General features: G+C 46.3%; 1 protein-coding gene and 1 pseudogene across 1 annotated transcript; both read left to right on the top strand.

The window, feature by feature from the left end:
- Positions 1-2,814: 2,814 nt before the first annotated feature.
- CCDC105 (coiled-coil domain containing 105) lies at positions 2,815-11,449 on the top strand. The gene is made up of 7 exons (XM_037818542.1): positions 2,815-3,384; positions 4,420-4,524; positions 9,414-9,612; positions 10,098-10,264; positions 10,365-10,460; positions 10,551-10,664; positions 11,087-11,449. The coding sequence occupies exons 1-7, from the start codon at positions 2,815-2,817 to the stop codon at positions 11,333-11,335; spliced, it is 1,500 nt and encodes a 499-aa protein (XP_037674470.1). The 3' UTR covers positions 11,336-11,449.
- Positions 11,450-16,814: 5,365 nt separating this feature from the next.
- Positions 16,815-17,136, top strand: LOC119520308 (annotated as a pseudogene).
- The last annotated feature ends 9,192 nt before the right edge of the window (positions 17,137-26,328 follow it).

The raw sequence follows: 26,328 nt of genomic DNA, 5'->3' as shown, positions 1-26,328 counted from the left end.
TTGAGCTTAAACAACAGGATTTTATTGGGGCTCACAGATTTGGAGGCTAGAAGTCCAACATCAAGGTGTCAACAGGCCTTGCTTCCTCCCAGACTCTGTGGCGTTGTGGTGCTGGCTGACCGCAATCCTTGGTGTCCCTTGGCTTGCATCTCTGCCTCCATCACATGGCGAGTGCTCCTTCTCTGGCTTGCTCTGATTTCTGGATTCTATCGACTGTCTGCATCTGAATTTGCTTTGCCTATAAAAACTCCAGTCATATGGATTAAGGGTCTCCCTGATTCAATTTGGCCTCATCTAAACAAGATCTTCAAACAGCCTACTCACAAATGAGTCCACACCTACAGGACTGGGAGTTGGAACTTGAGCATGTCTTTGTGAGGGATGTGATTCAATATACCTCATTAGGTAAGTGAGAAATGCTAGTGGGAGTGAGCAAGGGAGAAGAGCAACAAAGAGAAGTCATCAGATTGGGGATAAATTTTTGAAGAACTTGATAAACTGGGGGTGGAAGTGAAAAATTAAAGAAGTTTCCTAAGTTTCTAACATGAGCAGTTGGGATGGATGGAGGGCAAATTATCAAGTCAAGGAACATTAGAGGAGGGAAACAATTGGGGAGATTAATCAAAACTTAGGTGTTGGACTTGTTAAGTTTAAGGTGTCTGCCAAATGCTCAAGTAGAAAATGTCAATATTGTCATCAAAAAGTTAAACAAAGAGTTAGCATATGAGCTGGCAATTTCATCTCTAGGAATTTATCCAAGAGAACTAAAAACAGGGACTCAAACAGATACACCAATGTTCACAGCAGCATTATTCACAAAAGCCAAAAGGTGGAAGCAACACCAACAGATGAATGGAGAAACAAAATGTGGCATATACATACAATGGAAATTTATTCAGCAATGAAAAGGAATGAAGCTCTGATATATGCTACAACATGGATGAACTTTCTAAGTGAAAGAACAAATATCGTATGGGTCCATTTATATGAAATACCTACAAGAGGCAAATTCATAGAGACAGAAAGCAGATTAGAGTTTACCAGAGACTGAGGGGCAGGGGGTGGGGAGTAGGAATTATTGCTTAATGGATGCAGAGTTTCTGCTCACAGTGATGAAAAAGTTTTGGAAATGGATAGTGGTGATGGTTGCACTACATTGTAAATGTAATTAATGCCACTGAACTGTACATTTCAAATGGCTAATATGGCAAATTTTATATTATGTATACTGCTTTCTAGGTTGGGGAAATTCCACACCATATGAGTCTTGGTGAGATTCAGAGTCCTCTCCCTCCTTAGAAACAGGAAGTTCAGACATTTCCCACTTTCCCAGCTTCCTTTGCAGTGTGGGCATAGCCATGTGACACAGGCTCAGCCAATTAGGTGCAGCCACCGCAGACCCTGGGAACTAAAGAGGCAAAGGAGCAGGAGCCATAGAGAACTGATTTAATTGGTGACCACAGTAGCAGAAATGTTCTGGGGTCAGAAGAGGCAGCTGAGAGTTCCATAATGTAGCTGTGGTATCTTCAAGGTCCACCATGTGTCTTTTTTTTTTTTTCCAACTGTGATTCTGACTACAAAGCCATCTTTTCCTTTTCTGTGGCTTGCACTAAAAATCCTGCATGAAGAAAGAGATTGGAGCTAATCACTGTAGTAAGAGAAGTCCTCTTTAAGACCATGATATTTAAGCTGGGTTCTGAAGACTGAAAAGGGGGCAGCCATGGGAAGGATGTGGGAAGGAGCATTCCATGCAGGGGGAAGAGCTAGGCCAAAGATTTGAATGGAAAAACTGCTTAGGGAAGAACAATGGGGCTGGGGGATAAGAAGCAACAGAGGGGTCACTGTTGGGACATATAAAAAAATTGGAATATAGAACTGTCAGCTTTATGTCAATTGTTAAATGTCTTGAACTTGATAACTGTGCTTTAGGTGGTTACATAAGTGAATACCCTGTTCTTCTGAAATATACATGGAAGTAGTATGTGCTCAAAGAGCATGATGTATATAACCTACTCACAAAGATTTATAAAAGAGAGAGAGAGATGATAGATGTAGATGGGTGGGTGGGTCGATGGATGGATAGATGATGGATGGATTGATGGATGGATGGATAGATATGGATGGGTGGTGGATGGATGAATTGATGGATGGATAAATGGATAGATATGGATGGGTGGGTGGCTGGCTAGATGGATGGATGAATTGATGGATGGATGGATGGATGGATGGATGGATAAATAGATGGATAGATACAGATGGGTGGGTCGCTTGCTAGGTGGATGGACGAATTGATGGATGGATGGTTGGATGGATAGATAGACAGATATGGATGAATGGGTGGGTGGGTGGATGAATGCCTGGACAAATAGATAAAGAGAGCAAGAATGATACAACAAACGTGGCAAATTGCTAAAATTAGTGGATCCGGGTATCTGTGGGAGGGATGTATGTTGGAGTCCTCTGTGTGGGTTTTGCATTATTTTTTCAACTGTCCTGTAAGTTTATTTCAAAATAAAAAGTTTAAAATAAAACAAAAAGCAGCAGAAGAATCAGGGATGGTTAGACGAGGTTGGCTCTCTCAAGGACCCAAGATTCCAAGGCACATCTGCAAGGCTCGAAAGCGAAGACACCATCCATCGCAACCCCCACCCTCAGCCCTCCCCTCCCCCACCCCTGGAACGCGCCCCCACGTCTGCGTTGTTTCCCCTGTCACCATGGTGGTGCCTCTGAGTTCCACTCGCTCTGCAGGCCAAGGAAGGAGTTGCGTGTGGCTGAAGGTCCCGGGCCAGGCCGGGGCACCAGGCAGCGGGGACCATGCCGGTGGTGGTACCCCCGGCTGAGCGTGGCCAGGACACGCGCATGGGCGCCCCAGAATGGCGCGAGGCGGCCCGGGCCACCACGCAGAAAGCGCACCAGCTGACCGACCGCTGCGGGCAGGAGGCGGTGACCATGTGGCAACCCAAGGACAGCGTGCTGGACCCGCACGTGGCGCACTACCTCTGCCGCGCCGCCTACATCCAGCCGTGGCGCTTCCGCGTGGAGATGATCAAAGGCGGCGGCACGGTGGAGCAGCCACCGCCGGGCGAGGGCGTCACGCTCTGGAAAAGCAAAATGAAGCCGCCCACCTGGCACGCCCGCCTGCCGCTGCCTCTGCACCGCGACGCGCGCGCCCTGCAGACGGCCGGGTTCGTGCACGCGCACGCGCGCGGGGCGCGCCTCACCGCCGCCCGCCTCGGCCGCGCGCAGCACCAGATCAATGGGCAGCTCCGGCTGCTGCTGCGCCAGCGCGAGGCCACGGACTGCAGGCTCAGCGAAGTACGCAAGAGCCTGCTTATCAACCAGCAAAGCGTCAAGCTGCGGGGCTACCGGCCTGAGTCCGAGAAGGTGGGACCCCACCCCAACCCAGCACAGCCGCAAATATCCAGACCTCGGCTCCCCGGGGCTCAGCCCCAAAGCGAATACCCCCATCCCCAACGCCAGTGCACAAAGGCGCAAGGAAATGAGGAGACCCCGGGATGAGTGCCTTAGCTCCCAGGCAGGGAGAAAGGGTTGGGACCCCTGAGTGGATCTGGATGAAATTCTTCCCAAAGAATAAAACCTGCAACGCCCATCCCAGAAAATAAATTCACCCACCCGGCCCTCAGACCTAGAGAATGAAACCCTCCCAGAAGCCTCCCACCAATCTCAGTGAGAAGGGCAAGTGATGCCCTGGTCCCAACCCTCATGAAACTACCCCAAATGTGAAAAAAGGCCCAACCCCCCGACTTCAGGAAGTGAGAACCCATCCCCAGGCCTCATCTGGGGAAAAAGGAAGAGATCCTGCCTATAGACCCCATACTCCCAGCCCCCACACCCAGCCAGGGGAAAAGGGGGAGACCCCTAGTCCCAGCCCTGTGGAAATCCTCCCTCTAAAGTGAAATCCCAACCCTACCCCAAAAGGTGAGAACCTTCCAGCGTCCCTGGGGAGAAATGAGACCCAACACATGGGGTGAAACACCTATTCCTGGCCCCTAAATCCAGATAGTAAGACCCCAAAAGGCAAACTCCATCCATATGATGAGACACCTCCATCTCTAGCCAAGGAGAGGGGATAAGACCATCTTTGAAGAAGGGGCCCTGAGCTCCAGAGAATGAGACCACAAGATAAGTTACCTCCATCCCAACCCACTGGGCTCCTGCCTATAAAAGGGAGAAGCTCCCAGCCCCACTGCCCAGAGGGGTAAGGTGGCCCTCCCCAGGTGAGAGCCCACTGGAAAGATAAAGCTTTCTCAGGGAAAAGCCCCCAAAGGGTGAGAGTGCCCCTAACTCCAGCCTCCAAATCCAGAGTTCATGAGATTAGGCCATGCCATACCACCCTGGGGAGAGAAATATCATCCCAGCCCTCCCTGAAGGTGAGAGACTCTCTCCTTGTTGCCCTAGGTCCCTGACAAAGTTGACAGTATGCTCACATGGGAGAAAGAGGAGCTAAAGACCATGAAGAGGAAGATGGAGCAAGATATGGAAAAATCAGAAGCCCTGCTCAAGGTTGGGAGGATCTGGGGCCAACATTAGGGGTCTGGGGTGGGGGGCCCTGACTGCCTGATGGGCAAGCCATTCTGACCTTGGGGACTGTAGCAAAAGCAAATCCCTCAACCCACACACCAAACCACACTGACCTGACATCTACCATATTTCCACTTTGTGAAATGGAAAGCCACAGCTCTGAGAGATGGCCCTTAAATTAACAATGAGCATCCACTCTAAGGGAAGCCTTGTGCAGTCATTGAGTCAACTCCTTAAAACATTCCCGTAAAATAGAAACCATGATCCCCTTATTAGAGATAGGGAAACTGAGGCTCGGAGAGAGACAGCCTCATTCAAGACACAAGGCTAACTAGTGCTGGGGCTAAGGTTTCAGCCTGGGTGTCTTGAATCTAGCTCTTGACACCATAATGTGTGCTCTGCCCTTCTCTGCTCCCACCAGAGATGGACTCTCACTCAGTCCTTAGCTCCCACAACAAGAATTCTTTATCAGGGCTGTAATGAAGATGGGAGAGCAGCAAGTATATTTGTCGCCTAAGGCTGCCATAACAAAGTACTACAGACTCAGTGGCTTCAAACAACAGAAATTTGTTATCTCACAGTCCAGGAGACCAGAAGTCTGAAATCAATGTGTTGTACATGATATCTATAGGGGAAGATCCTTTCTTGCGTCTTGCTAGCTTCTGGTGATTTGCCCACAATTGTTGACATTTCACATCTTCAAAGACCTTATTTCCTTAAAGATACAGTTAAGACTCATTGTATCTTTTGGGAGGACACAGTTCAACCCATAATAGCAAGATTTCAGGGGGCCTTTGGGTTAGCTAACCTGTGCATGTTTCTGGCTCATCCATTTGACAAGTATTAATTCTGCGCCTGGGTGTCCTTGGCACCATGTTTGGCATTGGAATAATTAAAAGGACAGAACTAACGTTGTCCTCCCATGGAGATTACATTCTGGAGACATTCAAAAGAAGGAAGTGATGGGGATAAGGGTGGGGGTAGGGATGGGGGAGGAGCCTTAGGGGCTGCTCTACTGGCTGTGGTGCTGAATTTCAACTGTGCCCACTCACCACACCCCTAAGCCATGGTTATGCTCCTTTAAATCTGGTGAGTACTGACAAATCCTTCCAGGAAGTCTGAAACAGACAAGAAAATGGCTCTGAGACTAGACTCAGGAGAAAGGTGCTTGAAAGAAAGAAAGGGAAATGAGGAGGTGGGAAAAAACTGACATAGGAAGAAACCAAGTCTGCCCACTGAAGTGGGTCTGAAATAGATAATGCTGGAGAAAAATGCAGACCAACAAACAGACATGTTTCAAGTAAAAATCATGAACTCAGTCCTCAAACTGGCACTCAGTAGTTTCCCGAAGATCTCACTATGTGTCTCTGGAAGGCTTGCTGTCTCATTACCCAAATTACTTTACACCTTCTCATTTCCTTCAAACCTCTCCAACTCTCTACTTCTCTCTCACGCTCAGTGAATGATCCCAATGCATGGAAGCCACCCAAAGGAACCACATTCATTTTTCCTCTGTCAATCCTATAATCCTGTCTACCTCCCATCTACTCAATGACTGCACAGAGTGGGGTGTCCATCGTTATTTTAAAGCCCAAGTCCATCTCTCCGTCTCCAAAGCATTTTCTCCCTCTTCTCTTGCATCATCAATATTTCCTTCTCTACTGGATCCTCCTCACCAGTGAAAAACAACAAAAAAGAACTCTCTTGATCCAGTGTGCCCCTCCAGCTAATGCCTCATTTCTCTGATCCACTCCCTGCCAAACCTGCCTGCACATACTGACTCAAATGCTTTTTTTGAGGCAGGAAGTGGATCTGTTTTACTCATAGCTGTATTCCCATCACCTGGCAATAACACACAGTAGCAGCTTGCTACATTTTTTAAAAACTATTTTAAAACACTTTCAAACTTACAGACCACTAAAAAAATAATACAAACCCCATACAGAGAACTGCAAGATACTCTTATCTCTCCATATACCCAGATCCACCAATTTTAACATGTTGTCACATTTGCCATATCATTCTATCTATCTATCTACCCATCTGTCTGTCTTTTTATCAGTCCATTTTCTGAACACTTGAGTAGATTGTATACATGTTCCTTGAACACTTAATACCTCCATGTCCGTTTCCAAAAAAACAAGTACATTCACTTATGTAACCACCTTAAGTACAGTTATCAAGTTCAGGAAATTTCACATTGATGTAAAGCTTGCAGTCTATATTCCAATTTTTTCATATGCACCAATAGTGCCCTTTGAGCCTTTTCTCCTCCCTTGTCAGATTCCATCCAGGATCATGTATTGCATTTAATTGTCATTGTTTCTTTAGCTGCTTTTTCTATTTTTTTTTTTAATTGTAGAGCATTTATACAACATAAACTTTCCCATCTCAACCCCTGCTGAGCACACCATTCAGTGGAATTAATCACATTCACTATGTTGCGGTGCCCTCCCCACCTATCCATTACTAGAACTTTCCCATCTCCCCAAACAGAAACTACACCTATTATGTAGTAACTCCCCTTTCTCCCTGCCCACTGCCCCCTGCCCCTGGGAACTTGTATCCTAATTTCTGTCTCTATGAGCTTGCAAATTCCCCAATATTTTCTTTTGTAGTTACCAGGGGTCTTAAATTTAACATCCTAAATCTATAACAATCTCATTTGCTTTGTTGAATGAATCTTTGAATTAATGAATGAAAGACATTTTAAATCCACCTTTAGCCACATGCATGAATCTCAAAAATATCATGTTCAGTGAAAAAAGCTGGACATAGAGTACAACCCGTAGGATTCCATTTACATGAAGTTCTAGATTCAGCAAACTTTTTCTCATATGGGCCATAGAGTCAATAGTAACAGCTTTGCAAGCCATACGGTTTCTGTCACACTTCTCAGTTCAGCCATTTTAGTATAAAATCAGCTAGAGACAATAGTACATGACTAGGTATGACTATGTTTCAATAAAACTTTATTTACAAAGCAGGCAGGCAGTCCACAAGATGTAGTCTAACAACTCCTTAAAAAACAGGCAAAACTCATCTAGAAATCAGTTGAGTGGTCACTTCAGCAGTGCTGATGGGGCACCAGGGAGATTTCTGGAATGATAGAAATATTCTGTGTCTTGATGGAGTGGTGCTTGCATATGTCTATACAAATACAAAATTACTTTTTCATTAAGGTAAAATTCACGTAACATAAAATTAACCATTTAAAAGTAAACAGTTCAGTAATTTGGGCAGATAATAAAAAATATATTTACAGCCTCCCCCTCCCCAGCCCCGGGGATCTGGGGGAGGGTGCGGATGTGTTGGACATCCTCACCTGGACTGGTGTTGATGTTGTCGCAAACATTGGGACTGGTGGTTTGATGTGCTGAGCCCTCGAGCATGGGACTTACCCTTATGAAGCTCATTACCACAAAGGAGAGCCTAAACTTGTATGTAATGGTGCCTAAGAGTCTCCCCCTGAGTACCTCTTTGTTGCTCAGATGTGGCCCTCTCTCTCTCTAACTGAGCCATCTCGACAGGTGAACTCGCTGCCCTTCCCCCTACGTGGGACCCGACTCCCAGGGGTGTAAATCTCCCTGGCAATGCAGAGTATGACTCCCGGGGATGAATGTGGACCCGGCATCGTGGGACTGAGAGTATCTTCTTGACCAAAAGGGGGATGCAAAATGAGACGAAATAGTTTCAGTGGCTGAGAGATTCCAAATGGAGTCAAGAGGTCACTCTGGTAGACGTTCGTATGCACTATATAGATAACACCTCTTAGGCTTTAATGTATTGGAATAGCTAGAAGTAAATACCTGAAACTACCAAACTCCAACCCAGCAGTCTGGACTCCTGAAGACAATTATATAATGATGTAGATTACAAGGGGTGACTGTGATTGTGAAGACCTTGTGGATCACACCCCCTTTATCTAGTGTATGGATGAGTGGAGGAATGGGGATAAAAACTAAAGGACAAATGGGGTGGGATGGGGGGATGATTTGGGTGTTCTTTTTTCACTTTTACTTTTTATTCTTGTTCTGGTTCTTTCTGATGTAAGGAAAATGTTCAGAGATAGATTGTGGTGATGAACGCATAACTATGTTATCATACTGTGGACAGTGGATTGTATACCATGGATGACTGTATGGTGTGTGAATGTATTTCAATAAAACTGAATTTAATAAAAAAACTATTAAAAAATAAAAAATAAAAATAAAAATAAAAAAAAGTAAACAGTTCAGGGGCATTTAGTACATTACACTGTTGTGCAACCACCACCTCTATCCAGGATGAAGACATTTTCATCACCCCCAAAGGAGACCCCATACCCATTAAGCAGTCGCTCTCCCTTTCCCCCCTCCCCCAGGGCCAGAAGGAGGGCGTCTGAGGTCAGCAGAAGGCTCCTAATATTGATTAGAGCAGAGTGAGGGTCCCTGGGAGGTGGGGGGTTATCCTTGAATGCAATTGAGGAGGAAGGGGAATGGAAGAGGGCGGAGATATAAGTGTAGCCAGTGCTAACGCTCCACTTTACAGACAGGTAAACTGAGGAAGGAGGACTTTCTGGGGATCCCAGAGCAGATCCAGGCAAAGAGTCTGATACCCAGGGTGGGGAAGCTGCCAACAGCCCCTGCTGCCCACCACCGCAACCAGGAAGGGGTCATTGAAGGCTTGGGGAAAGAGGATGCAGGGATCGCTGAACTTCGAGTGTGACATTGCTCCTTTCTGCCTGCAGGAGGTCAGTCTGGAGGCAGAAAGGCTTTGCAGCTACTGAGCCTCAAGCCCCCAGCACAGAAAGGACTTCCAGCCACCTCCCCACCTCACAACCTGCCTTCTCCCCTGACGCCTCCTCCTCCTCTCCCCCACCCCACCCCCAGGCCCTGGCCAGCTGCCAGGACAACCTAGTCGTCTGCTACAAGGAGAGGCTCCAGGCTGTGGATCTCATGAACCAGCCGCTCGACAAGGTTCTGGAGCAGGCCGGCCGCCACTCCTGGGTGGATCTCTCCCGCGCGCCCACCCCGCGCGCTCAGGGCCACAAAACGCCGCCTACGGACCCCGTGGGCACCTATGCCCCAGGTAGGCGCCACAAGAAGGAGCCCCCACTACAGTGAGAGCTGTTGTTACCCACCCGGAACTCCTTGGCCCATCCCTGTACGGTTTACGGATGCCCCCTTCGCAGGGGAATTGGCGTCGACCCAATGGGAAGGCTGAATGCCAGTCTCCAGCTGAGCCCACGTTCTTGCTTCGCTCCACCACTACTACCCACCCACCCCCATCCCCCTGCGCAACCCTGCTTCCCACGCTTCCAATCACTGGCTTCAACAATTACCCGCGACCCAGGCTCTGCTTCTAAGGAAATTAACCCAAGAGGCTCCTCACCCTCTCCCCACTAATACCCCTCCTCTGGACTTCCTCCCTCCCCTCCGTCCCTAAGTAAGGCCCCCTCGCCCTGGGCCTGCCACCACCTACGAATGTAAAAGCGGGGAGAAGAGGGGGAGGGCAGAAACCAAGGTTTGGAAAAGGAGGACTCCGCGCCCTACGTGCGCCCCGCCCGCCCCCAGAGTGTGCCTCAGCTCTGTACGAAGCCAAGCGGTTGTTGGGCGAGTCCAAGGACGCTTTGATAGAAATGACCAAAAACGAGGCGGACATCCGGAAGAAACAAGAGCTTGTAAGCGACCGCGTGTGCGCCTCGCTGGCGCAGAAGATGAGAGAGACCACCGAGCTGAAGGTGCGCGCGGCGGGGGCGAGCGTGGGAAAACACGGAGGCCGGAGAGCGTGGAGCAGTGGGGACGCGGAGCCAGCGGGATCGTCCCTCCGTACCGCCGCAGGAACGAATGAACATGACATTGGGGCTAATGCGAGGGACTATCCACCGGTGCACGAAATTCAACCAAGAGATGTACATCACCCGCGGCCTCATCAAGGTAGGGCTCGGGGGAAGAGGCTGCGCGGGTGGCGGCTGGGCGTGCCCAGGTGGGCTGGGCCTCACCGCTCCGTACACCGCCCTCCACCAGGGCCCCGTGTCGAAAACGCACCTGGAGACTCGAGAGAAGCTGGACAGACCCCTGGTTCGAGTGTACCAGAGACACGTGGGCACCCAACTCCCCGAGGCCACGCGCCTCGCCCAGGTACGCCCCTCCCAGTTACACCTCCGCTCCCAGCTGCCCTCTCCAGGTACCGCCCCGTCTCCCGCAGGGCTTCTTCCTCACGCACACCTGGCCCAGGTAAGACCTGCCCTCACCAGGTCGCCTCTTCAACTCCCTCCCAACCGGAGGGACCCTTCAACACCCACACCCGGCTCAAGTAAATCCCCTCAGCCCGTGTCCACCCTTTCATGGCACCGCCTCTCCCTCAGCCCTGCCCTAAGGAAGCTCTTTCTTCACGCACACCTTGCCCAGCTGCGTTTCCCCATCCCAGACCCACCCCGCCCCCTCACTCCCTAGGGGCAGCATCTCCTGCAGCCCCGCTCCAAGAACACCTAGAGCGGGTGTGTCCGCCCACCCTAGGTAGCGCCCCGCCCTCCGCCCGAGCTCTCACACCCCATCTCCAGGGCGCCGACAAGCTGCAGCGCCACATCTCCCGCATGGAGAAGAACCTGAACGAGCTGCTCGCCTCGCGCGATCACCTTACCTGGAGCCTCAACTGCAAGAAGATCGGGCACGACGTGGACTTCAACGTGGTGCGCCTGCGCCTCCGCCAGCGGCACCCGCACGTGTGCTACGAGCAGGCGCAGCGCCTGGTCAACAGCTGGGACCCGCGCACGCCGCCGTGCAGCGAGTCCGGAACCGCCCCCAAGTGACGGGCGCGCGTCCCCACCCCACCCGGCAGGTCCGGCGCGCGCACTGGGGCCGTGGGAGGAGAGAACCACCGCCCGCCTGGCTAGCTCTCTGTCCCCTGACCCACCCTCCCTGCCAGCGCCCTCTAGCAGAATTATAATTTAAAATAACAATAATCATCATTTATTGAGCACCTACTATATGTGATTGTGCTTGTCCTATAAGACGTTATTGGCAATGTAGTCATTGTTAGGATGATTTGGGGCGACCGATTCAAATGCAGGCTCTCCCACTCTCGAGCTGTGTGGCCTTCGGCAAGTCACTGTCCCTTTCCAGCCTCAGTCTGCCCTCCTGTAAAATGAGACAATTACAGCATCCACCTCAAAGTGTTGTCATGAGGGTAAGTGAGCTCATACGGGTAAGGTTTGTAGGACAGTGGCCGCATGTATTCTCGATGCATGTGAGTTGTTCCCATTATCAGCGTGGTTCCCATTTTACAGTTGGGGACATTGAGGCACGGGGGTTAAGCAACTGTGGACAGGCAGCTAGAAAACAGCAGAGCTGGAATTCTCATCTCCAACTCTAAAGCCTGCTCTCTTAACAGAAATCCTCAAAACTCCCCTCTATCCTTAACCTCTTAGATGAATGTTGATTCCCTCACTTCTGCCCCTAGTGACAAATCACCACCCTCCAACCAGGGGCCCCTGCAACCCTCTCCAGTTGGGGCTGGTTATTCTCCAAGACCCCATACAGCTCGGTGGGGAAGTGGGATTGAGACCACTGTGCTTCCCATTGCCCTTTTCCCCATTTACTTCTTGAGGGGAAGGGGGCCCCTCTGCTCCATCAAAATTCACGGCACGCTTCGTTCACCATTTACCAAACCCCAAAGTGCCAGGTTCTGTGTCAGGCACTCAGAGCAAAGCAGTGAGGAGCACTCACACACACAAGTTGATCCAGGACAGCCAACGTCGTCCAAAAGCAGGCGGCTCTGGAGTGGCCTCCTACAGGAAGCCTGCCCTGACTGCATCTCCCATCCAAACTTAATTTGGTTCCTCCTCTGTCTTCCTTTTCATCTATCTGACACCCTCCCATCACACAACTTTTCACACTGACATGTGATTATTATCTTCCCACAGGAAGATCCCGGGTCATGGGATATAAAGTAAGGTGTGCCCATTCCAGCCATAAATATCTCCTGAGCAATTTTTCTATGTTGAGGTTGTGTTCAGTGCTGGGGATACAGCAGGGACCAAATTAGAATCAGCCCCTCCCTCCTGAGGTTAACAGTGCACATGCTGTTTTGTTTTTGTTTTTCTGTTTTGTTTTGTTCTGTTTTGTCTTTAGAAAAAAGTTTTATTCTCATACCATCCAGTGCATCCAAAGTGTACAATCAGTGGCTTTCAGTGTAATCACAGATATGTGCTTACATCACCATAATCAATTTCAGAATATTTTCATAGCTCCAAAAAGAAAAACCCCATGCCCCTTATATTCCCTATTATTAAGCATATGCCTTTTTGAATATTGCTCTTTTTGGCAGAGCCAATCAGCCACATGGATCCAACCCAGAAGTTCCCAGTCCTGACAATTCTACAGTGCAGACGCTGGAGAATAAATGCCCCAAATCCAGTATTTTGGGTTGAATTATGTCCCCAAAAAGATATGTTCAGGTGCTAATCCTGGAAGCCATGAATAGCCTTATGTGGAATAGGGTTTTTGCAGAGGTAATTCATTAAGAAGTCATAATGGGTTGCAGTCAGCCTAAATCCAATACAACTGGTGTCTTTTTAAAGAAGAGGAAATTTTTGGACACAGACACACAGACACAGAGGGAAGACAGTCACCTAAAGATGGAGGCAGAGAAGGGAGTGATGTGGCCACAGGTAGAGAAATACGTGGGGCCACCAGAAGCTGAAAGAGGCTGGGAAAAAGCCTCCCCTAGAGCCTTTGGAAGGAGCATGATTTCAGACTGCTGCTTCCAGAACAGTGAGTGAGTAAATTTCTATTATTTCAAGCCACCCAGCTTAAGGTCGTTTGTTCCAGAAGCCCCAGGAAACTCATATGTCCACTATCCATTCACCAGTGCTTGCTACAGATCAAAGCCAGAGAGAAAGGGCTCCCTTAAATATGCCCCATATGTCCTCCTGGGCACAGGCTGTCACCACCTGCTGACTTTTGAGCCTCTTGCAGGTCCTTCCAGTGGAACAGCAACATTTTTATTGTAAAATATACATATCAAAACATTTACAGTTTTAACCATTTCCAGGTACACAGTTCAGTAGCATTAAGTACATTCCCAATATTGTGTAGCTATGTTACACAATCATAGTTATTGTATAACTGTGTATTTCCAAAACATTTTCATTATCCCCGACAAAAACTCTGCACCCATTAAGCAATCAAGCGCAGGCTAGAATTTGCCAGAGATGTAACGGAGATGCTTACACTGGAAAGAGGTTGGACCGAAACAGGGGTTTGTAACTGGGGGTAATTTTGCTCCCCATGTTGGGGCGTATTTGGCAATGTCCGGAGACATTTTTGGTTTTCACTTTGGGGGGGAGCTACTGACATCTAATGGGTAGAGGCCAGGGAGGATGCTAAATGTTCTACAGTGCACAGGGTGGCTTCCTCAACAAACAATTACTGGGTCCAAAATGTCAGCAGTACCCAAGGTGAGAAGCTCTGGATTAAACTGAGACATCTCCAAAGTCAAAAATTCTTGAACAAAACCTGGAAGGGAATTCAACAATGTTTTAGCAATAGTTATCTCAGCATGTCCTTCTTTGGGTTTAGGAGACACCCCAAGTTCCCCATCAGTAAATACTTGATCTCTGGGTACCGAGCAGCCATTCATTAGGCCCAGGCATGGAATCTTATGGTTCCATGGTCGGTGAATCAAATGGAGTCTGCCCAGACACAGCAAATAAACAATGTTCAGATACCAACACAAGATTTACAATCCCTGAGATGTATAACCCCCACTAGGAAATGGGGGAGAAGAGGTGACACATAGAAGTTGCTGTTCTATAGCAAATGGCAAATCCTGCTGTCCCCAAATTTATAGACTCCCTTCTCAAGCAATGAAGTGAGCTCTTTTTGTCAAAGAAAAACTCAAGAGTAAATACGCAAGGCGATCTCCCCTTCAGAGAATTCACTCTTAGAATTGCAGGGTTTTTTAATTGTGGTAAAATATATATAACTAAATATATAACATTTCCCATTTTAACCACCTTCAAGCATACAGTTCAGTGGCATTCGTTACATTCAATGTAAGATTCATAACAATGTTGCGCTACTCAAACCACTATCCATTACCAAAACTTTTCCATTTCCTGAAACAGAAACTCTGTACTCATTAAGCAATGATGCCTCATTCCCCTTTCCACCTCCACCCCCAGAGATTAGGAAATGGACATTTTTGGGGGTGTGTGGGTGGGGAGCACCATTCAACTTACTACCAGGTCGGATCCCCACAAGTTGCTGACTCCTTAAAAGAAAGCAACATATTGCTCTTAGCTACTTTCTGTCTCTTTAATTTGTTTATGCTAGATATTTCAAACAAGTGGAATCATACAATATTTGTCCTTTTGTGTCTGGCTTCTTTCACTCAACCTGCTGTCTCCAAGGATCATCTATGTTGTAACATGCATCAGAACTTCATTCCTTTTTACAGCTGAATAATAATAATATTCCATTGTGTGTTTATAGCACAGCTGGTTTATCCGTACATCTGTTGATGAACCCTTTGGCTTTTGCTACTCTGAATGCTGGTGTACACATTCAGAATTGAGATTTGACACAGGTTTCAAAGAAAAACCCACAAAGTTGTGATTATTTTATTCATTGTTCTAATTGACGGGAAACAGTTGTCTCTTGCTGTGGTTATGTGTAGGGATCGGCATTGCAAAAATCAGCAATATGTTGCTTTCTTTTAAGGAGTCAGCAACTTGTGGGGATCTGACCTTGTAGTAAGTTGAATGGTGCTCCCCACCCCACCCCACCCCCAAAAATGTCCATTTCCTAATCTCTGGAACCTCTGAATGTGAACTTATTTGGGAAAAGGGTCTTTGTGGATATAAGTGAAGGACATTGGGATGAGATCGTGCTGGATTACCTGGGTGGATCCTGAATCCAATGACAGTGTCCTAACAAGAGACAGTCAGAAAAGAGACAGTCAGAAAAGAGACAGAGAGACGTCCATGAGATAGAAGCAGAAATTGGAGTGACACAGCCCAAGGCCAAGGAGCTGCTGGAACCACGGAGGCTGGAAGAGGCAAGAAAAGTTCCTCCCTAGAGCCTTCAGAGGGAACGCAGACCTCCTGATTCCTTGATTCCAGGCATCTGACATCCAGGATGGCGAGATAATACATTTCTGTTGTCTCAAGCCCTCCAGTTTCTGGTAATTTGTTACAATGGCCCCGGGAAACCAATTCAGGCCTGTTTTAGTTATCTACTGGTGTGTAACAAATCACCAAAAATCAAGCGGCTTGAAGCAGCAGCACTTATTATCCCACAGGTTCTGTAGGTCACTGACTCTGTTTGCATTGCAGTGTCGGCTGGAACCATAGATCTCTAAGCTCGACCGAGAAAAGATCTGCTTCCAAACTCAAGCACACCATGGAGGTGAGATTCGTTCCCTGTAGGCTGTTGGCTGGAGGCTGCTGTGTGTTCCCTGCCCGTGGACAACTCAAATGTGCATCAAAATGTGCAAGCTAAGAAGGCCAGCGAGCCGAGCCAGAGAGCCAGCAAAACAGAACTCAGTCTTTTGGCCACCTCGTCTCAGAGGTGTAGTCCCATCACTTTTACAATTGAATTACTGGTTAAATAATAGAATTATTGGTTAAAAGCAAGTCACTAGGGAAATAAGCCAGACATGAGGGGAGAACTACTGTATGATCTCACTTATATGAAATAAGCAGAATATGCACGTTCCTGAAGTCAGAAACTGGAAGACAGGTTAGGAGGGGCTGAGAGGGAGGGGAACCAGCAGTTAATGTGTCGGGGATATGGAATTTCTGTTTGGGGTGGTGGTAAAGTTTTGGCAGTGGTTGAGGGGATGGAAGCACGACTTTGTGTGTATAATGAGCACCACTGAATTGTATATTCAAAAAGGAAAAAAAAGGGAGATTTTAGATTGTATATAACACACACACACACAACCCATAGAACTCTAGAACACAGTGTAACAGTGGGCAAAAATTAATAGCATAATTATAATAACATGGTTTCATGGATTGTAACAAAGATGCCACACAAATGCACAATGTTAACAATAGGGAAAACTGCGTGTGTGAGGGGGTTATATGGGAACTCTTTTTGGCATGATGTTTATGTAGACCAACAAATGCTCTGATTAAAAAAATAATAATAGAGAAATCACCTCAAGCTCCAGCAGGGCAGGGAGGGGTCTGCTCTACAGCCCGGGACACACGCAGCACAGAGAGCCCAGGGTGCTCAGCTCTCAGCTCTGGGGACCCTGTAGGCGATGTCTCTCCCTCCAGCATGAAGCGTCTCATCTCTGTGACTCGGGCCACCCTGACCCTCAGCCTCCTCTTCACCTCCTTCCACTCGGCTTGCCTCGCAGATCCAAGCAGCACCAGCTCTTCAACCTTAGCCACCCAACACCCAGGCCCAGGACCCTGGAGCAGTGCCCCAATGTCAACTTCTGCCCACAAGCCACCCAGTGCTGCCACCCTGGAGTGGACAAATACAGCTGGATCACTGATGCTGTTGGCTGGAGGCTCTGGCTTCTCACCTTCATCCTGCTCTGTGTGGGCAACTGATGAAGACAACTCCAGATGAACCCAAGGACTTCCAAGCATGACACTTAGAATCATGGCCCCAAGAATGTCATATGGCACCAAGGTGGAGAACAGAGATAAGGGAATAGTGCTAATGTGGATTCTCTCATTTTAAAGTCATTTACAACCTTAAGCTCAGTTAATTCTAGAAGAGAAGGAAGTAAGAAAGGTGGGGATCAAAATAAGGAAAGACCGGTTCTGCCTTCACACCTCGTTTCAAAAGGCACTTGAACTTTCTGAGCCCTGATTGTCTCCTTTCTCAAGATAAAATAATCTCTTATCAGAATTGCTCCTACTCTAACCATAACTCCCTTCTAGGCACATGAAGCATAAGACTTATGACTTTAGTTAACACATTTGAAACTACACTTAGGATTTTCTCACCAAAAACAACTTCCTTATTTCTGTCAAGGGCATCACTGTCATTTCAAAACGTGAGAATCTCCTTTTTTTAATGCAGTTTTATTGAGATATATTCACACACCATACAAACCATCCAAAGTATACAATCACAGGCTCACAGTAGCATCACACAGTTGTACACACAACCCCATGAGAGAATCACCTTTGACACTCACCTTCATCACCCCCAAAGCCAGCTCCTGTTCTGCCCTTGTTCTTTCTTTAACATCTCTTCCACAATTGTCCTATCCCACTCACTCTCACCACCACACCCATTGGGCCTAGATTATTTCAGGAGTATTTCATTTCACTCTCACTGCCTTCGGGATCTGCTTCCCCAGATGAATTCTCTTCAAAGGCAGTTGCCAGAGTAGATGCTCCTGATTAATGCAAAACTTCTTAGTCTTGCCTTCAATCTTTTGTATGTGTCCAACCAGCTTTCTAGTGTATCTCCCAGCATGTTCTGGGGTAAAGACTCCAGGGGACCACACTGGCCTTCTCCTCATGATGGTCTTCAAGTTTTCTGCTGCCATTCCCTCAGCTGGGATGAATTCCTTCCAGCTCTACCTCAAGAATGAAAACCATCCCCCAATGTCCAGCTCAAATGTTTGGTCTGCACAGAGTCTTCTCCGATCACCCTGGGGTGAAGCATCTCATCCGTAGACCACCTGAACATGTTGTGGGCTCTCTTAGGGCACCTCTATTCTACCCTACTGTGTGGTTATTATGAATGGCCTCTTTACAATTAGTTTATATCTACTTCAGCTCCTGGGACCTAGTAGGCTCATCATAAATGTTTGTCCAATGAATAAATGAATGAGTGCTTGCCCTTGGAGAACTTGTGTTCATCACTCTGTATTGGAATCTCCATTTCTCTCCAGATGGTTAAAATAACCAACATCTAAAGAAGCCAACTGTTTAGTCACTGCTCTCTCAGCAAATGACAGTTCTCATCCCTTAGCAAAGAGGATGGCACACTTCATCTTGAATTCTTCCAGTAGGGATCAGAGAAGAGGATGGGTTCATCAGAAGGAAGAAAGGACAAATGATTCGTCATGAAACAATTTCTGTCCTTTGTGAGGAAACATGTATTTAGATTGGATCAACTCTAAAGGGTCCTGAGACAAAAAAAGAAAATCGAGAGGCCCCAAAAATAAGCGGAAACTTTTTCTAGAGGTGGCAAATGAATCAAAGCTGCTCAGTTCCTCTTTCAGGAACTTAAAATAAATTTCTCTGATAACGGGAACTGAAGGGATAGCCTTGCTCATCCTGCTGCCTTGTGAAAAAACAATTTCTGAACCTTAGTTGCTTAATCAGCAAAATGGGATGGATTTATTGTCCATGAGTATTAAATGAGTATATAAAAATGTCTGCATAATGCCTGGTGCATGCTGTGAACAAATACATTAGTATGTGTTCCACTTTTTTTTTTTTTAAGAAATTCAGTGAGTTTCCACAATATGTGATGGTTTGATTCTCTAGAGAGGAAAAGGTTCATAAGGAACACACTTTGATTTAATATCTGCAAACACTTTTGAGATAAAACTGTGTCATAGTGGAAAGAGCACTAGCCAAAAAAAAGGGGGGGAGGTCGGTAATCAAGATTTATTTCTGGCCAATGTGAACAGAAACAAGCCACTTTACCTCACTGGGCACCAATTTTCTGAGTGAAAAATGTATGAAATCAGTGGTTTCAAACTCAGTTGCAAAAGCTCCTACAGCTAGTTGGAGCATTAAATGGAAGGAGGGTGAGTATTCAGCCAGAACAGCTTGGCTCTTATCGTTATGTATGTTGGACCTTACATTAGTAAGATTTCATGTGCTTCCTTAAAAAGCAGACAGCACACCAGTTGGTCCGAGTACACTCCAGCTCTTTGAGTCTGTAGATTCTTGGACTTCTCCAAAGTGAATTATGTCGAATTTCTGCCAGCATCATATTCAGATTTCAAGCACTTTGTGAATTGCCTTTCTTTCATCTGCACCAAGAGGAACGATAGACCAAATCTAAATAGCCACTTTTTTCTTTTAAGACTGGCAGAAGGAAGGAAAGATGGTTATATAATTCAATGGTTATACTTCTCAGACATTGCGTCTCAGATTTATTCTCAGCCTAGAGCCTCTTCATTGAAGCAGAGAGAAGAACTATCAATATATTAAAAAGGAAAACCTGAGGGGGAAAAACAATCATCAACTTCCAGGGATCTAAGAGCTTCCTGGTATGAAGAAAGCAACCCTGCCTAACGGAAGAAGTACTTTCATTTTAAAATTCTGCCTTTAGTAATTGATGCTGTCCTCAGCACAACCACAGTGTGATGCAAAATCAGTACTACACAGGGCTTTTCTGTATCCAAATGCCATATGTGGAAATAAAATATTAAACATCAAAATAATAATAATAATAGTATGACCAGTTTCAACCCTTCCTCAATGAGAGGAGATTTCACAGGGACATGCATATCACAGTATCTTTCCTGGCAGCTGGAATGTAGGATGTTATGATGGAGCTGCAGCAGCCATTTTGGGCCACAACATGACAGCGACATGTTGAGTGAGGCAACAAGACAGAGGGAATTTGGGTCCTTGGTGGTTGCTTAGCTTCCACTCTAGTCCTAGAACCATGTATTAGTATTCTTGAATAAAAGAAAAAAATGAACTTAAGTTTCTAAAGCCACTTTTTACTGCTAAACTTATATTCTAAATAATTCGGTGGAAAGAAATAAAATATGATTCCTTTCGGCTCCCATCCTGGGTTAGTGGAAGTCCAGGATGCCCTTCATCCCTCTATCTCTGGAGACAGAATCGTGGACTATTAAGCAGCTATCTGCTCTCACCATTCCCAAATTCATCACCAGCACCAACTACTGACTTGACTATTGACATGTCCCTGCAAATTATCATATGCCTGCTTGGTGAGACCTAGAATGGGGCTTAATGATCCCTGTTTTGGGGAGTAAGCCCTGAGTGCCGAGGTGGCCTAGAAATAGCAGACCCATTTTGCTATGAGCAGCCCCTGCTCATAATTCTCCAGCTCCACCCATCTTCCCTCGACGCTGCAAGAAAGCAGTGAGCAGCATGGATATTGGAGTCAACTACTGGTTTAAACTCTGCTGCTGCCAGTTGTTAGTTGAGAAACTTATGGCTTGAATCGCGTCCCCCCCAAAAAGATATGTTGAGTTCCCACCCTGGTACATGTGAATGAGTCCTTATTTGGAGAAAGGGTCTTTGCAGGTGGAATTAGTTAAGATGAGGCCAAACTGAGTTAGGGTGGTGTTCCCGTTTGCTAATGCTGCTGTTGTGCAAAATACCAGAAATGGATTGGCTTTTATAAAGAGGCTCTATTTGGTTACAAAGTTACAGTCTGAAGGCCATGAAATGTTCAAATGAAGGCATCAACAGCAGTATATCTTCACTGAAGGAAGGCCAATGGCCTCCGGAAAACCTCCATTAGCTGGAAAGTCACGAGACTGGCGTCTGTTGATCCCAGGTTATGTGCCAGCTCCACTCGCAGCTCCTGCGCATTCTTCAAAGTGTCTCTCTTGGCTGCAGCCCTGAGCTCCTTCTGTCTGAGCTCTTATAGTGCTCTAGCAAGCTAATCAAGGCCCACGCTGAATAGGCAGGGCCACACCTCCGGGGAAATTATCCAATCAGAGTTATCACCTACGGGTGGGTAGGTCACATCTCCATGGAAACAACCTAATCTAAAGATTCCAACCTAATCAACACTAATACACCTTCCCACACAAGATTGAATCAAAGAACATGGTGTTTTGGGGGACATAATACATCCAAACCAGCACAGGTGGGCTCTTAAAATATAATAGTGTCCTTAAAAGAAAGGGAAACTTGGAGGCACAGAGAGACACAGGGGAGGTCATGTGATGATGGAAGCAGAGATGAGAGTGATGTAGCTGCAAGACAAGGGATGCCAAGGATGGCCAGCACCCATGAGAAGCTGGGAGAAGCAAGGAGGGATCTTCTACAGGTTTCAGAGGAAGCACAGCCCTGCTTAGACCTTGGTTTCAGACCTCCATCCTCCAGAATTTTGAGACAATAAATTTCTGTTGCTTTATGCTATATGATTGGTGATACTTTGTTATGACAGCCCCAGAAAGACTAAAATAGAATTTAACCTCTCTGTTCAACTTCAGTTTCCCCCAACACACAAAGTTGTCCCTATAACAGTTTTCACCTCACAGGGCTGGGAGAATTAAATGAGATAATATGCTGTGGTGCTTTGAATAATGCTTGGCACTATTAGGAAAAGAGTGAGATGTGATGGATGCACTAATCTTGGGAGATGAGCAGGAACCAACCAAGTTAAACCGGAGAGTGGAGAAGGATGTTCCCAACAGGGCAAATACCCCAAGCAGACGTCCTGGGACAAGAGACAAAGCACATGGTGCATTTGAGAAGCTGAAAAATAGGTTAAGGATGGGGGTGACTGAGGCTGGAGAAGTAGCCAGGGCCAATTTTGCCAGATTCCTGTTTTGATCTGGTCCAGATGCCTCTTTCCCTTGTACTCACTTAATCGGGGAGCTTCATTTTTCTGCACATCCTTCACCGCTTTCCTCACACAGATCGCTGCTGGAAAGTCTCTTTCTTCCATCAGGATCTTACTATTACTGGTGGGAAATTCTGCAATTGGTCAGTGTACTTGAGATCTATCGTACTATTAAGTTCAGTGTTCTGAGTACTAAACCTTTATCAGAAGAGTCCTAAAAAGGTTCTCTCCCTCTGGGACATAAAAAGTACCCAGCAGGTAAAAAGCTTCTTTGGGTTTAGTTGAAGTGGTTCTGCAGCAACTTGTCAAAGTAAGGAAATTTGGTTCCATGCCATTTGGAGGAAAAGCATAGCTTTGAGACAAGAGCCAAAATCCTTACCACAGCCCTGCCAGGGCCAGGGGTTTCTCTCTCTCTCTCTCTCTCCCCTTCCCTCCCTCCCTCCCTCCTTCTTTCCCTCTCTCCCTCTTTCTCTCCCCTGCTCCCTCCATTTCTCCCTCTCTCTCCCTTTTCGTTGTCATCTTGGACCCCTCCCCCATCACCCCACCCACTGGCTCCCTCTCCATCCTCCAGCTACAGGGGCTTTTGTCCATGTTAAATCTCTACCGGGGACATTAAATCTCTACCTGGGACATTCTTTCTTACTCTTCCCCATCCCATTCCTTTGTCCACCCAGTCCCCGTTCAAGCCTCTCTCTTCCTCACGGAAGTCTTCTCACTTCCCTTGGTCCTAGCTGGGTCTCTTTAGGTTCTTAAAGAACCATACTTCTCTCTTTCATTGTACTTATCTCAGCTTCCAATTATGTATTCACTGGTGTGATTATTTTATTAATGACAGTCAACCCTCAGTAAATGTAAGATTCATGAGAACATGGGCTGTATTCATCTTTTCTCCATTATATCCACCTTGCATAGAATTGCAGGCATTTGATATATGTAGGAAGGAAGGAAGGACTGGAAAAAGGGAGGAAAAGATGGAAAAAGAAGGAAGGAAGTGTAAGAGAGAAGGAGGAAAGAAGAGAGGAAAAGGAAAGAAAGAAGGAAAGGAAGAAGAGGGGGAGGAAGAGAAAGAAGAAAGGAAGTTCTACCTAAAAACATTCCCCCCACTGCAGAAAAACACTTTTTGTGTAACACCATTAAGTGTATCCTCCAGCAGAAAAAGATCCACTTCTTGCCCACAAGGACAAATATATGAGGTTAGCATTTGGAAGACCTGATTCCACACAGTTATTTCCACTTCTGGCTTCTCAGGTCCCAGAAGCCCTTAACATCTCACCAATAGACCCCCTTGATATTTGAGATGCCTTATCAATTATATGCAAATGATAACAGCTGAGATTGGAATGAGTTCCAGCCATCTGTGGAGAGCCATTGCATTGAAATCCCTTTTCCAGCAGTAATTTTCCACCCAAGCATTCTTTGATGCACTTACTGGAATTCTGTCTCGTTCTTTCTTATTTCTTTCCTCACCCATTCTTGAATGCAAAATCATGTTGGTGACTCTATGTTGCAAGACTAACTGCAGTTGCAATTTCTGCTTGTTCATGGTGCTGACACCTAATTATTCATTTGCCTTCAGCTTGTACCTCATTACCAGCACAATTATTAGAGTTTATCATCAATAATGATAATATCTCACATCTCACAGTGGTGTAAACCACGTCCTCTCAGGAGGCTTGGCTCAGCCCATTGATATTATCAGTTTCTGGCCACCTCCTTCCCTTCTCCCTCCCTCCCCCTCATCAGCGAGGAGACATAGAGTGCAGGCACCACACATCTTCCAAACCAGCTGATTAGAACCAGCTCCCTCTGTTCTAATTGGGACTTTCCCGGATCATACAACCAGCTGCCACCCAAGTCATGGATGTTGGCGACCTCAACTAGAGTAGAGAAAGTGTTATTAGAGAGAAAAGGATGGACTCCAGAGATGTTTAGGAAGTAAAATAGAGTGCTTCCTAAATACTAGACATTTTGCTTAGTGCTTTCAATATATGAACTCCTCCCAATGCCCCAGCCAGGTGGGTATGATTTTCTCTCCATTAAAGAAGGGGCAGCCACCAAGAAGTTATATGACTTAAGTCAAGGGAATCAAGAAATCTGATTCCAGGGCCCTTGTCCCTTACCCTTATGTTCTGGTGACTTCTGGTCAACAAATCTGCTTGTTACAGAGCATCATTTGCACCTACACCCCTTACACACACATACCCCCATGTCTACAAAAACTATTTCTCTATAGATTTGCCTATTCTTGTTCACAGTAACCAAAAGGTAGCAACAACCCCAAAATTTATCCCTGGATGAATGGATAAATGAAATTTGGTATGCCCACTCAATGGAATATTGTTTGTCCATAAAAAGGATGCAGCCTGGATGTGCATGTTGGCACCTTCGGCTGCAGGCTTGCCCAGCAATGCACTGTCCTCAGAGAAACTCACTTCGTGGTACAGCCTGGTGCCTCCACAGCCACCTGTCTCACAGTCGCCTCAGGACTGGCTGTATGGTTAGGCCACAATCTTTGTTTCAGTTTGCTAATGCTGTCAGGATGCAAAACACCAGAAACGGATTGGCTTTTATAAAGGGGGTTTATTTGGTTACAAAGTCACAGTCTTAAGGCCATAAAGTGCCCATCAACAAAGGGTACCTTCACTGGAGGATGGCCAATGGTGTCTGGAGAACCTCTGTTAGCTGGGAAGGTACGTGGCTGGTGTCTGCTCCAAAGTTCCGGTTTCAAAATGGCTTTCTCCCAGAACGTTCCTCTCTAGGCTGCAGTTCCTCAAAAATGTCACTCTTATTTGCTCTTGGGGTGTTTGTCCTCTCTTAGCTTCTCCAGAGCAAAAGTCTGCTTTCAAAGGCTGTCTCCAAAATGTCTCTATAAACTGCAGTTCCTCTCTCAGCTCCTGTGCATTCTTCAAAGTGTCCCTCTTGGCTGTAGCAAGCTCGCTCCTTCTGTCTGAGCTTATACAGTGCTCCAGTAAATTAATCAAGGCCCATGCTGAATGGGTGGGGCCACACCTCCATGGAAATTTTCTAATCAGAGTCATCACCCACAGCTGGGTGGGGTGCATCTCCATGGAAACAAGCCAATCCAAATGTTCCAACTTAATCAACACTAATATGTCTGCTCCCACAAGATTGCACCAGAGAACATGGCTTTTTCTGGGGGACATAATATATACAAACCGGCATAATCTTCAATGAGTAAACATATTCCTCAGTTCTATGGAGTTCTTGGTCACACATTTATGGGGTTTGGGAAGGGTATGACCTCTTTGCAGACAAGTGAACTGTAGAAACTCATTACCACTCCACCAAGAAACCCCCATCAGAATGGGTAAGCCGGACACAAAATTGTTGACTTGAAATCCACAGAGCATTTTACAAGAGTTCTGACGTGGATGGGGTTAAACCCCAGTGCATTTCTCTATATTGCCTCATTATTCCTGGATTGAAGAATCGTTGCTTCTTGGTAGGAGATTCATTTCATTTCCCGTTATTCCCAGCTTCCTTCTTGAAGCACTGAGAATTCCAAGGGGAGTCTATTGAAGTGGACTTCAACTTCTTTACATCCCTTCTGTATTCAATTTTAAAAAAAATTCTTTCATAACCCTATCGAGTGTTTTTAACTCAATTAACATGGCTTGAATGAGCTGCCCTGCTCCTGTGGAAGCCACGTACATGAACTTGAGATTTTGTATTACACACAGTCCAACCAATGCAACCTTAAGCAAATTTATGGAGGAACTCAAGAGGTATGGAGTTACCCCAATAGTAAGAGTATGTGGAACTTGAGATTTTGTATTACACACAATCCAACCAATGCAACCTTAAGCAAATTTATGGAGGAACTCAAGAGGTATGGAGTTACCCCAATAGTAAGAGTATGTGACACAGCTTACAACACTGCTCTTGTAGAGAAGGGAGGTATCCGTGTTCTTAATTAGCCTTTTGATGATGGTACACCACCATCCAACCAGACTGTTAATGACTGGTTAAGTCTTGTAACTATTAAGTTCTGTGAAAAACCTGGTTGCTGCGTCACTGTTTGTTGTTTTGCAGATCTTGACAGAGCTCCAGTGCTTGTCACCCTGGCACTGACTGAACATGGGATGGAATATGAGGATACATTCCAGTTCATGAAGACCAAAAGAGCGTGGAGCTTTTAACAGCAAGCAATTTTTGTATTTGGAGAAGTGTTGTCCTAAAATGTGGCTGCACTTCAAAGACTCCAAGGGCCGCAGAAACAATTGTTGCATTCAATAAAACCAGGATGTTTTATCATGATCTTGGAAGTGGAACTTGAAAGAAGGAGGACCTA

The sequence above is a fragment of the Choloepus didactylus genome, chromosome 25 (assembly GCF_015220235.1).
Source record: "Choloepus didactylus isolate mChoDid1 chromosome 25, mChoDid1.pri, whole genome shotgun sequence".
NCBI classification, from domain to species: Eukaryota; Metazoa; Chordata; class Mammalia; order Pilosa; family Megalonychidae; genus Choloepus; species Choloepus didactylus.
The sequence above is the reverse complement of the archived record's forward strand: the minus strand, read 5'-3'. Positions and strand labels throughout refer to the sequence as shown.

Bases quoted from the DNA above. Each gene is read 5' to 3' on its own strand.
- CCDC105 (XM_037818542.1), top strand. From the start codon at position 2,815: ATGCCGGTGGTGGTACCCCCGGCTGAGCGTGGCCAGGACACGCGCATG. The intron at 9,613-10,097 runs GTAGGCGCCACA...GCCCGCCCCCAG, and splicing joins CGTGGGCACCTATGCCCCAG to AGTGTGCCTCAGCTCTGTAC. The intron at 10,265-10,364 runs GTGCGCGCGGCG...GTACCGCCGCAG, and splicing joins GAGAGACCACCGAGCTGAAG to GAACGAATGAACATGACATT.